Source organism: Oratosquilla oratoria, chromosome 17 (genome assembly GCF_046742065.1).
Source record: "Oratosquilla oratoria isolate Oo_2021 chromosome 17, ASM4674206v1, whole genome shotgun sequence".
Lineage (NCBI taxonomy): Eukaryota > Metazoa > Arthropoda > Malacostraca > Stomatopoda > Squillidae > Oratosquilla > Oratosquilla oratoria.
Window position 1 is genome coordinate 53,903,411 of NC_134793.1, and position 12,718 is coordinate 53,916,128.

At 45.7% G+C, this 12,718-nt stretch overlaps 1 protein-coding gene across 1 annotated transcript; it reads right to left on the reverse strand.

Moving 5' to 3' along the window:
• Nucleotides 1-9,320: 9,320 nt before the first annotated feature.
• On the reverse strand, nucleotides 9,321-10,259 carry LOC143034285 (uncharacterized). The gene has a single exon (XM_076200220.1). It carries the CDS (start codon nucleotides 10,257-10,259, stop codon nucleotides 9,321-9,323), a length of 939 nt encoding a protein of 312 aa, XP_076056335.1.
• Between the last annotated feature and the right edge of the window lie 2,459 nt (nucleotides 10,260-12,718).

The window sequence follows — 12,718 nt, forward strand, 5'->3', positions numbered from 1 at the left end:
GCTTCTCGGAGCTGTCAAGAGTTTTTATGAGAGTACTAGAGCTTGTGTCAGGATTAGAAATGGAGAGAGTGAGTGGTTTGAGGTAAAGGTGGGACTTCGTCAAGGATGCGTTATGTCACCCTGGCTGTTCAACTTATACATGGATGGGGTAGTGCGAGAGGTAAATGCAAGGGTAGTGAGTCAGGGATTGGAGATGGTTAAAGAAAATGGAGAAAAGTGGGAGGTGAGCCAGCTGTTGTTTGCGGACGACACTGCGCTTGTGGCAGGATCGGAGGAAGGATTGAAGAAGTTGGTGACAGAGTTTGGGAGAGTGTGTGATAGAAGAAAGCTGAAGATAAATGTGGGTAAAAGTAAGGTGATGAGATGTACAAGGGGTGAAAGTGGCAGTAATCTGGAAGTGAGCATTAAGGGAGAGCAACTGGAGGAAGTGGATAGTTTTAGATACTTGGGTGCAAATGTGGCAGGAAAAGGTGGAGTAAAGGTGGAGGTAGAATGTAGATTGAGATAAGCGAGTAAATCCCTTGGTAGATTAAAAAGTGTAATGAGGAATAGAAATTTGGGAATGGAGACTGTATGAAGGAGTAATTGTGCCAACAGCTCTGTATAGAGCAGAAACATGGAACATAAGAGAGGCAGAGAGAAGGAGATTGAATGTGTTTGAGATGAAGTGTCTGAGAAGTATGATGGGGGTTACTAGGCTAGATAGAGTGAGAAATGAGGAGGTGAGGAGGAGAACAGGGGTGGAAAGGGAGTTGGGAGATAGGGTTGATGAAAGAGTATTAGGACGGTTTGGACACATGGAAAAAATGAGTGAAGAAAGACTAGTAAAAGAGGTATGGAAGGCAGATGTGGAGGGAGGGAACATGAGGGGACGTCATAGGATGAGATGGATGGATGGGGTGAAGGGGGCTTTGGGGAAGAAGGGAATGTCTGTTGAGGAAGGGCAGGAGAGGACAGAAGACAGGGGTGAATTGAGAATGGTTGTATATGGAAGATGTTGTGATGCATGAGGTGGAATGGACGGGGGGATGGGGGTGAGGTAGTGTGTGTGAGCAAAATTTTGACGCTGCCCGATGGGATTTCTCCCCGTCCTGTCCTTTATATGGGGGGACGGAGATGGGGGGTCGCCGATTTAATGAAGCGGCCTTGCTGTGGATGTGCTGTGTCTTGCGACACTGCTTCTGACCCAGGGCAGTGGACAGGGTGCAGGGATGACCCGTCATCTGGGAGGTGCAAAGATGGGAGAGAGGGTGGAGGGGTGTGGAGTGTTTTCATGGATGGAATGGGTGGGAATGATTTTATTCCTTTTTCTTTTTGGCTACCTCCCTAGTAAGGGGGAAAAAGCCTTGGTATATGTATGTATGTATAAATATATTTATATATATATATATGTATATATAATATATATATGTATATATATAATATATATATATATATATATATATATATATATATATATGGGTGGGGAAGGGCAAACGAAGATGTGTTGGGAATAGAGTTTATTGCCCTAACGTTGCGACCAACTTGGTCTTCTTCAGAGGACACATTCTCTCTCATTTGTCTGAAATAATTGTAAATATATATATATATATATATATATATATATATATATATATATATTTGTATATGTACAAGGATATGTATTTCTATCTATCTATATATTGTCTATCAACCTATATATCTATTTTTATAGGGGAATGGTTTCCCTTATGTCATTAGGGATTCAGATATAAATGTGCATATATTCATGTCTTCCAGTAGATAATCTTCTGAAAGTGTTTTGTGCTATTTCATAAATCTATTTCCGAATTTTGTTCGTTTGAGTGTTAACAGTCAAAACATTTTCCTTTGTATTGTTCTCGACCATGTTCAAAAGAGCAGTCCTAACCTAAGGTTAACCTCATACAGTAAACAGACTATTGTGGTGTTTGCATTATTTATTGTGGTTTACGTATACATTTGATCTGTATGCGAGCATGTTCCATGATCTCCCATATGAATATACATCTGAACGGTATGAAATAAGTCACAAGCCGTTGATTGATAACTGAGATCCTCAAACTCCGTTTTTCAGAAATAAGATCGAACTGTGGCTGGTCTCTCGCATCTTGAGAACACAGTCTATAGGGAGCTCTCGTGATTACAAGTTTTCTTAATGTTATTAGATAGCTTGAACTGAATGACAAATCTTATTCATTATGTATCAACTATTCACTTTCGTTATCTATCTGTATAAGATCCTCGGTTACCAAATTGAATTCCGGGAAATCATTTTAGCTTTAAAAAATACTCCCACCTTAGTACTCATCAATGCTTTTGCTAAGTTCCTTGCTTGAAATGCATCAAGAAAGCTATTTCGGAAGCCATAAGGGCTATGGATAAAGACGACGGTGAGGGAAGCATGCCAAGTATGGTGAAAAAACTCTAAACTGTGGAACAGATGGTGAAGAGAACGAATACTGGAGTAGATGATGCGGGAATCATTTCAACATATGGGTGGAAATAACCTTATTTCAACTTAGACAGAATAGTAATAGTGCTAATGGGCGTTACGGATAGTGGTAAAAGAAATGGTGATACTGGGAAGCGCTGGTGTTCAATGGCGATGGTGAGAAGGCTGGAGCGAAGAGCAAGGCAAGAGGTGGCTGGGTCGAGTGGGCGGTGAGAGTGGTAAGCCAGGGAAAGGAAGGGTCTGGTTACCACGGCAACCCGAAGTTGACAACCATGAAAAGACAGATGGAGTGTAAAAGGACAGGACGGTGCCAGTAGGAGAAGAAAGAAATGAAAATGAAGGAGAATGGAAATCAATAATAAAAATCCTCAAGCTTAATTTCTGAAAAATAATAAGTGAAATTATTGAAAATGAAAGATGAAAATGGATGTACTTTTGAATGTAGATGAAGGTGATTGACAGCTGTTTCTTTCACGAATGAGAGTTTATTTATTTATTTATTTTTTTGTACAATTCAATCCACGGATAGCGCTGTGTTCTAACAAATACTATTCTTTTATTCAAATAAAACACTAATGCTTCCCTGTAAGCAAGGTTCAAACTCGAATCGGCAAGGTACTCGTAAAACACGACAAAAGCAAAGAGTAAGCGCGTGTGTGTACATATATATATATATACACACATATATATATATAAATATATATATGTGTGTGTGTGTATGTATATATATGTATATATATATATATATGTATATATATATATATATATATATATATATGTATGTATATATTGAAATATGTAAGACAGATGAGTTGATGGGTGGTGAGATAAACAAAGATAAAACCCTAAACGGTTCCCGGTGTTTATCTCACCACCCCAACACACAAATATAAATATATATAAATATATATATATATATATATATATATATATATATATATATATATATATATATAGATATATTTCTAGGGCACAGGTTTTCACGGAGACAATTTTGGTAAAAATCAACCGCACTAATAGATTCGAATATTTTAAGTTGTATTTTCTTGAGTTTAAGAAAGAACTTTCTATGAACTTCATTCAACTTATGAACGAAATCATCCATATTGAACGGAAAAAGAAAAGCGCTGGAGAATGCCGATAAATACTATTAAAAATGTAACAGCATGTAAAAAACTGTTGAGAACAACACCAAAAACTCGGAGTTTTTTCAACTCACTACAAGGGTTCTTCTGGGTGAAAGGACTTCATTTGCTGTTTAGGCAATGTACTGTTCTTGAAGGGCTAGTGTTAAGTAGAGAAAGTGGCTTTTTTATTATTGATTGCAAGTGTATACAAAAGGAAACTTGCGCGGGTCACAACCCGCTACCTCCTAGGAAGTCTGAGGGGCTTTTACAATATTACAGTAATAATAGTGTATGCTGTCAGCCATCTCTCCGGTGCTCTTCTGCCTCCGGTCTGATGTGTGTCTTGCCTCAGTCCATACCTTCATGGTGAGCGGATATGCTTTGTGGTATATACAGTAGGTTATATACTCAGTGTATATTCATCAAGGAAAGCGAGAAAAGTATGGGGGACATTATCTAGGAGGTGATACTTCTAATAGGCGCCGAAGCCGGTATGGGTTGAGCGCGCCCAACAGCCTCCTCACTAGGCCCTCCGGTGAAGTGGTGGGACCTGCTCGAAGAAATCCAGACGCTGGACAGGTAGTCAGGTAGTGGACCAGCGTTTTGGCCCCCACCGCGCCGCAGTCTTGGCAGTCCTCTTGGCGTCCCGTAATCTCTCAGAAACACCAATACCCTAGTCGATGGCGATGTAGAATCACTTCTTTTGCCCCCTGGAGAGGCGCATTCCCGTGGAAAATTTCTCATAGTTGGAAGTCCTCTTGTACCACAGGGCTGACGGCCTCATAGGCGCCATCAGCTTGTGCTTCTCTACCTCTCGCCGGGTCAGTGTTCTTACAGCGATGGTTAAGATCTCTGCCCGTCTCGGGAGTACACCAATACCGCCGTCCATATGGTGACTGGCCGTTGCCTTCCTTGCCTCACTGTCTGCCTCTTCGTTCCCCAGCAGGCCGATGTGTCCGAGAATCCAGTTAAGGACGACTAACCCTCCTTGCTTATAGAGGGACTTTATTCGAAACAGCAAAGATGTCATTAGTTGCACATAGTCTTGATGTATTTCATTATGGATAATTTGTATTAGTGACAGACTATCAGTGTGTATTACAACATGGCTTTGGTGGGTGTTGAGGATGTGGGTTAGTGCTAGTCCCACTGCAATTCCCTCCGCTTCCATTGAGCAGCGAGTGCCCAACACACTTACTCCCTGTTGTGTGTGACAAACGCCGCACCCGCCGTCATGCGCTCGGCCTCTACTGATCCATCGGTGTAATACACCACGGAGTTTTCAGGTGTGACGGCCCTCATAGTCTCCTCAGCTTTCGCCCGTAGCTGCGGTAGTGGTGTGTTACGTCTCATCGCCATGATGGAGATTTTGGCTTGTAGACTCTCCCAGGGCGGATGTTGCATATATCCATCCACCGGTACATCCCTCCTTTTTAGTAGGATGAGGTCCTGCAGGTGTAATTCACTGATGCGTCGCGAGAGCTTCGCCGACCATCTGTTCATCGGGAAAATCTCAGGGTCCTGCTGCAGAGCGGCGATTATCCCTCGCTGTAGGAAGGAGTCCTGCTGCTTTTGGATGACTTTGGTAGCAAAGGCGGCCACACGTTGTGAGATCCTGGCACTGACCGGCAGTATTCCCGTCTCTTGTTGCATGTTGGCAACCAGGGTCCAGGGTGGTGCACCAAGTATGACGCGCAGGGCCCTGTTTTGTACTGCGTCTATCTTGGATATCTGGTTCTCAGGGAGATCAGCAAGGGCAGCGCTGGCATAGTCTATCAGAGGTCTTACCACGCTTACGTAGAAGGTCCTGAGAACAGTACTAGTGGCCCCGGCTTCCCTGGTTGCCAAAGACCTAATGACATTTATCCGGACAAGGGCCTTTTCCCGGAGGTAGGCCACCTCTGTCTTTAATGACAGCCTGGAGTCTGTCCATACGACAAGGTACATTTGTGCTTTTACCCACTCTACCTCATGCCCCTGTAGAAGTAGTCTGTTTGCCAAGGGCGTTTTGCCGCCAAAACACATGGCTTTGGTCTTTGGTGGCGATATCTTAAGGCCATGCTCATTGCACTTCTCGTATATGTCATCGAGGCCTTTTTGTGCTTTCCTAAACTTGACTCCTTTCCCTTTCACCGCTAGGGTGACATCGTCTGCGTAGGATATTAGATGACGTCCTGTAGGTAGAGGGGTGGCGAGCGGTTCTGCCATTAGCACATTGAACAGGGTGGGGCTTATCACCCCACCCTGTGGTGTACCGTTCTCCAAGAGGTGATAGCTGGAGACTGCTTCCTGCAGCCGGACCCTGGTTCTTTTGTTAGACAAGTAGTCCGCTATCCACTGCAGGAATCTTCCCCGAGTCCCCCTGGCGGCAAGACCTTCCAGGATGGCATCGGGACTGGCCAGTTCAAATGCCTTTTCGAGGTCAAAGAAAACGACCACCGCGTGACCTCGCTTCCCGTGACTCAATAGCATGGCAATGCAATGAGCTGTCGCTATCCTACTGGCAAAACCGTTGAGATTCTCCGGGGGTAATCCTAGTTTCCACTGTAGTCTTCGTAGGACCATCCTTTCTATGGTTTTTCCCAGGCAGCTCGTCAAGGAGGTGGGCCGATACTTCCCAGGCTCCTTAGGCTTGGGGACAGGGACGATGTCGGCTTGTTTCCAGTTGTATGGAACTCTCCCTGACAGCCAGCTGGCGTTTACAAATTGGAGTAGCGCTTTCTCTCCGGCATTACCCAGATGGGTGATCATGGAGTAGGTCACTCGGTCGCTACCGGGAGCCGTGTCAGTGGATGTCCTGTAGGTGGACTATAGTTCTTACAGGGTGAATGGCGTGTCTGTGTTTCCTGGGGACTGCATGGCGGCTTAGATCCTGGCTCTCCTTGCTTCAGAAAGCCGAGCTTGAGTTCTCTGCAGCTCGACGGGTAGCATGGCAGTGTGTGTACGTCTGGCGAATTCCAGTGCCAGACTTTCTGCCTCGAGGTGTGGTGTTTGGAGTGCTTGTCGGGGAGGGATACGCCTTGTGGTTGTGTGTAGTTTCCCCCACAGCTCTCTTAGAATGGTGTGTGCGCTAAAGCTGCTACACCACTCTAGCCACTTGTCGCTACACACGCGTCGAGCTACTTCTCTGGCCTCCTCCACGGCAATCCGGAGGTTAGCCAGGTTAGCAGGGTTGCGATGTCTACGCAGGGTCTTCCGTATGGTGTTTACTCTGTGTTTGGCTTTTTTTATGTCCTGGTTATAATACCAACCATCGCGGTGATTCCTCCTGCTTGGTGCAGTTCTGGGTATACTCTCCGCTGCTGCTGCATGTATGACGGAGGTTAAAAAGGCCTCTATCCCATCCAAGTCACCGATGGATGGGGTTCCAGTGGACACCTGCGCAGTTACCCCTAAGCGGGGGCCTAATTTACGTGGCCTACGGCTCAGCCGACTCGGATCGGGTGGAATGCTGGGCTCTGAGTGGCCCGGGGGATATTTCCTCTGATCCCGGGCAGCGGGAAGAAAATCGAGCTGCTACACGGTTCAGTTGTCCCAGCCCGGGTAGAATGCTGGATTCTGATTGGCCGCAGGGTTCCTCCCGTGATCTTAGGTGATGGGAGGAGGCTCTGGTTTGCCTTCTGGTGTCTGGCGATACTGGCTGGTGCTCATGGCGGCTTGGCAGAAGGTCTCGCAAAGGTTGAAGGAAGAGCTGCTCCTGGGGGCGAGCTGAAGGAAGAATAAAGTCAGATGAAAGTTGTACATTGATGTTAGGGTGACAGGAAGTGATAGCTACGACTTCTGCGATTTGCATACGTCTATGGTTGGACTCTGTGGAAAATGGTAGTAGAGTCAATTAATTTCTGAAGGGCCGGCTTTTTATCATGATATATATTTATATTATATATACCAAGGCTTTTTCCCCCTTCCAAGGGAGGTAGCCAAAAAGGGAAAGGCATAAAAACACTCCCACCCATTTCATCCCTAAATACACTCCACACCCCTCCCACCCTCCCTCTCATCTGAGCACCTCCTGGATGACGGATCATCCCTGCACCCTGCCCACCGCCCTGGGTCAGAAGCAGTGTCGCAAGACACAGCACATCCACAGCAAGGCCGCTTCATTTAATCGGCGACCCCCCCTCTCCGTCCCCCCTTGCATATAAGGAGAGGACGGGGAGAAATCCCTTCGGGCTGCGTCAAAATTTACTCACACATACTACCCCACCCCCCACCCCCCGCCCATTCCTCCTCATGCATCACAGCATCATCCATATACAACCATTCTCCACTCACCTCTGTCTTCCGTCCTCTCCCTTCCTTCCTCAACAGACATTCCCCTCTTTCCCAAAGCCCCCTTCACCCCATCCATCCACCTCATCCTAGGACGTCCCCTCATGTTCCCTCCCTCCACATCTGCCTTCCATACCTCTTTTACTAGTCTTTCTTCACTCATTCTTTCCATGTGTCCAAACCATCCTAATATTCTTTCATCAACCCTATCTCCCAAATCCTTTTTCACCCCTGTTCTCCTCCTCACCTCCTCATTTCTCACTCTATCCAGCCTAGTAACCCCCACCATACTTCTCAGACACCTCATCTCAAACACATTCAAACTCCTTCTCTCTTCTTCTCTTATGTTCCACGTTTCTGCCCCATACAGTGCTGTTGACACAATCACTCCTTCATACAGTCTCCTCTTCGCATCCATTCCCAAATATCTATTCCTCATTACACTCTTTAATCCACCAAGGCATTTACTCGCTTCTCTCAATCTACATTCTACCTCCACCTTCACTCCACCTTTTCCTGATACACTTGCACCCAAGTATCTAAAACTATCCACTTCCTCCAGTCGCTCTCCCTTAATGTTCACTTCCAGTCTACTGCCACTTTCACCCCTTGTACATCTCATCACCTTACTTTTACCCACATTTATCTTTAGCTTTCTTCTATCACATACTCTCCCAAACTCTGCCACCAGCTTCCTCAATCCCTCCTCCGACCCTGCCACAAGCGCAGTGTCGTCCGCAAACAACAGCTGGCTCACCTCCCACTTTTCTCCATTTTCTTTAACCATCTCCAATCCCTGACCCACTACCCTAGCATTCATCTCTCGCACCACCCCATCCATGTATAAGTTGAACAGCCAGGGCGACATAACGCATCCTTGACGAAGTCCCACCTTTACTTCAAACCACTCACTCTCTTCATTTCTAATCCTGACACAAGCTCTACTACTCTCATAAAAACTCTTGACAGCTCCCAAAAGCTTTCCTCCTATCCCATAAATCTGCATAACCTCCCACAGTGCCTTTCTGTCTACCCTATCATAAGCCTTTTCCAGATAATCAATGTAAAGCTGAAAGATGGATCCTTGGTTACGGTGGTATTGGAGGCGTATTCTTAAAGTGGTGGAGGTTCTACCAATGTAAGTGTTGGAGCCGTAACGGCGGCTCTCCTGCCAGTTAAACTCATAAATAACATTAGTACAGGCCTCGAATAGGGTCTTAGGGGCAGCGTTATTCCTCATAACCAAGGATCTAGTGAGGATAGTTTTGCAGTAAATTCTTAAAACGATGGTAGTGTTTGCATCAGTGGGGGTGACTCCTCTTTTTATGATACCTTTAATGGTATCACATTCTTCTTTGTAATGATCGTGGTAATTGTTTCGGTGGTAGATGATGATCTTGACACCTGGGGAGTCTGGAGTCTAGCCGGTAGCGGTGTGTTGGTCAATTTCTTTTTGATGAGTCCTTCTGTCATGTGATCAGGATATCCGTTATTCGTAGAAGTTGGCGAATACTGTCAAACTCACGGTGGGTCTCTATCCAGCTACTACAGTGGGTTAGGGCCCTGTTGATATATGCTGCACCTACAGACCGCTTGTAGGCTGTAGGGCATTCACCACGGGCATTGAGACACCTTCCCACGTTGGTAGCTTTGGTGTAGACCTTCGTCCTGAAACCAACCTCATGTTTGGTAATGTCTAAGTCAAGGAAGGGGAGACGTCGCTGATCACTGCGTTCGTTGGTAAAGGTAAGACAGGAGTTATTCTGGAGGGCCATCATAAAGCTGTTGGTATCTTCGTCGTTAGAGGTGGTGATGAAGATGTCATCGATGTATCGGGTATAGAGTCCAGGGGGAGGATGATGCTGGAAAACCTTCTCCTCCACATGAGCCATGTACATATTTGCAAATAGGACCCCAAGAGGGGACCCCATTGCCACACCATCAACTTGTTTGAAGAGTTCCCCTCTGTGGGAGAGAAAAGGGGCCTCTTTCGTGCAGGTCTCCAACATGGATTTCAACACGTATTCTTGAATGTTGAGAGCAGGAAGGTCACTCAGGGAGAGTCGGTCCAGAATGTAGCTGATGGTCTCATCTACGGGGACGTGGGTAAATAACGACTCAGCGTCGAGGGAAGCAATGTCTTGACAGGGTGGCGCCGTTCGTAACAAGTCGATGAACTCTGCAGCGGAGGAGACAGTACGGCCTGTAGGAACATAAGGAGATAAGAAATGATTTAGTGCTTTAGCAACATAATAGGTGGGAGTTGAGACCTGTGCTATGATGGGCCTGAGAGGATTCCCAGGTTTATGGGTTTTTACTGTCCCATAACAGTAACCAGGTTTAAAATCTCCAATCACTTTATTGTAAAAAATTGAGCTCCTATTGGCCCCATGCCTTGTATTTCTCATATTATTTCAGACAAGTCCTTAGGTTAAGGAAAGCGAGGGAATTCTTTTCTTCTTTCTTCTCACTAACTTTACACTGTCTTCGGTTACACACACAGAGTCTCTCCCTCTCTCCGTCTCCGTCTCCGTCTATCGAGATCTCTGTATCCTACGCCAAGCTACCTTCGTCTGACGTCACTAATTTTTCTCATCCAATCTCCTGTGACTTCTCAAAAATTTGTCACACCTTATGGGCGTGACTTTGAATTCATGCACCAATCATTTTTTCTCCTCCTCCACCTCTATCTCAATTCCGGAAGGCCGTTACAATGTCACTAGCAATATCGTTTACCTCAGCATTTGTGGCAGGATCGGAGGAGTGATTGAGGAAGTTGGTGGCAGAGTTTGGGAGACTATGTGATAGAAGAAAGCTAAAGATTAATGTGGGTAAAAGTAAGGTGATGAGATGTACAAGGGGTGAAAGTGGCAGTAGACTGGAAGTGGGCATTAAGGGAGAGCGACTGGAGGAAGTGGATAGTTTTAGATACTTGGGTGCAAATGTGGCAGGAAAAGGTGGAGTGAAGGTGGAGGTAGAATGTAGATTGAAAGAAGCGAGTAAATGCCTTGATGGATTAAAGAGTGTAATGAGGAATAGACATTTGGGAATGGATGCTAAGAGGAGACTATATGAAGGAGTGATTGTGCCAATAGCACTGTATGGGGCAGAAACATGGAACATAAGAGAGGAAGAAAGAAGGAGTTTGAATGTGTTTGAGATGAGGTGTCTGAGAAGTATGATGGGGGTTACTAGGCTAGATAGAGTGAGAAATGAGGAGGTGAGGAGGAGAGCGGGGGTGGAAAGGGAGTTGGGAGATAGGGCTGATGAAAGAGTATTAGGATGGTTTGGACACATAGAAAGAATGAGTGAAGAACGGCTATTTTGTAACCCATCTGTGACGGCTCGTTTCTTCTCTTCTACAACCTTTGTTGCTTCCTCATCCTACCACTCACTACCCTTACTTCTATTTCCTCCCATCCTCCTGGTTCCACACACTAACCTTGCACACCTTGTGAGTCCGTCCTTGAACCATCTCCATTCCTCCTCCATTCCTAGTTCTACTTTATTCTTCACTCTCTCTCACTCCTCTCTCAGCTTCTTGTACTCCATTTCCTTTTCTTTCTCATTTAAGGAGTTTATTATAAGTACCTCACTACCTTCTGTCCTTTTCCTCTTACTTCATCTCAATTTACTTTCAAAAAAAAAAAAAAAAAAAATCTGATATTCCCCCACTCTTTCCCTTTAGAACATGTACATCCAAAGCTCCACTTATTCTTCTCCTCGATACCAGTACATACTCCAATAAAACCCTACTTATTACTCTTTCATTCACCACCCTCTCCCATGTATACTTAAGCTTGACTTTCTTCCTAACACTGTATTTGCTATCATCAACTCTCTTGACACATATCCACCATCAACTCTCCACTACGATTTTTTCCTGAAATACCACACTTTCCAACCACTCTGTACTTTGGTTAATTTCCTACATACATATATATACCAAGGCTTTTCCCCCTTACAAGGGAGGTAGCCAAAAAGGAAAAGGCATAAAATCATTCCCACCCATTCCATCCCTGAATACACTCCACACCCTTCCACCCTCCCTCTTATCTTAGCACCTCCCGGGTGACGGGTCATCCCTGCACCTTGTCCACTGCCCTGGGTCAGAAGCAGTGTCGCAAGACACAACACATCCACAGCAAGGCCGCTTCATTAAATCGGCGACACCCCCTCTCCGTCCCCCCATTGCATAAAAGGAGAAGACGGGGAGAAATCCCTTCGGGCTGCGTCAAATTTTGCTCACACATACTACCTCACCTCCATCCCACCGCCCATTCCACCTCATGCATCACAACATCATCCATATACAACCATTCTCCATTCACCCCTGTCTTCTATCCTCTCCCGTCCTTTCTCAACAGACATTCCCCTCTTCCCCAAAGCCCCCTTTCACCCCATCCATCCACCTCATCCTAGGACGTCCCATCATGTTCACTCCCTCCACATCTGCCTTCCATACCTCTATCACATAGTCCCTCCACCGATCCTGCCACAAGCGCAGTGTCGTCCGCAAACAACAGCTGGCTCACCTTCCACTTTTCTCCATTTTCTTTAACCATCTCCAATCCCTGACCCACTACCCTTGCATTTACCTCTCACACTACCCCAATCCATGTATAAGCTGAACAGCCAGGGCGACTTAACGCATCCTTGACGAAGTCCCACCTTTACCTCGAACCACTCACTCTCTCCATTTCTAATCCTGACACAAGCTCTACTACTCTCATGAAAACTCTTGACAGCTCCTAGAAGCTTTCCGCCTATCCCATATATCTGCATAACCTCCCACAGTGCCTTTCTGTCTACCCTATCGTAAGCCTTTTCCAGATCCATAAAAGCCCAAAAAACATCCTTCCCCTTT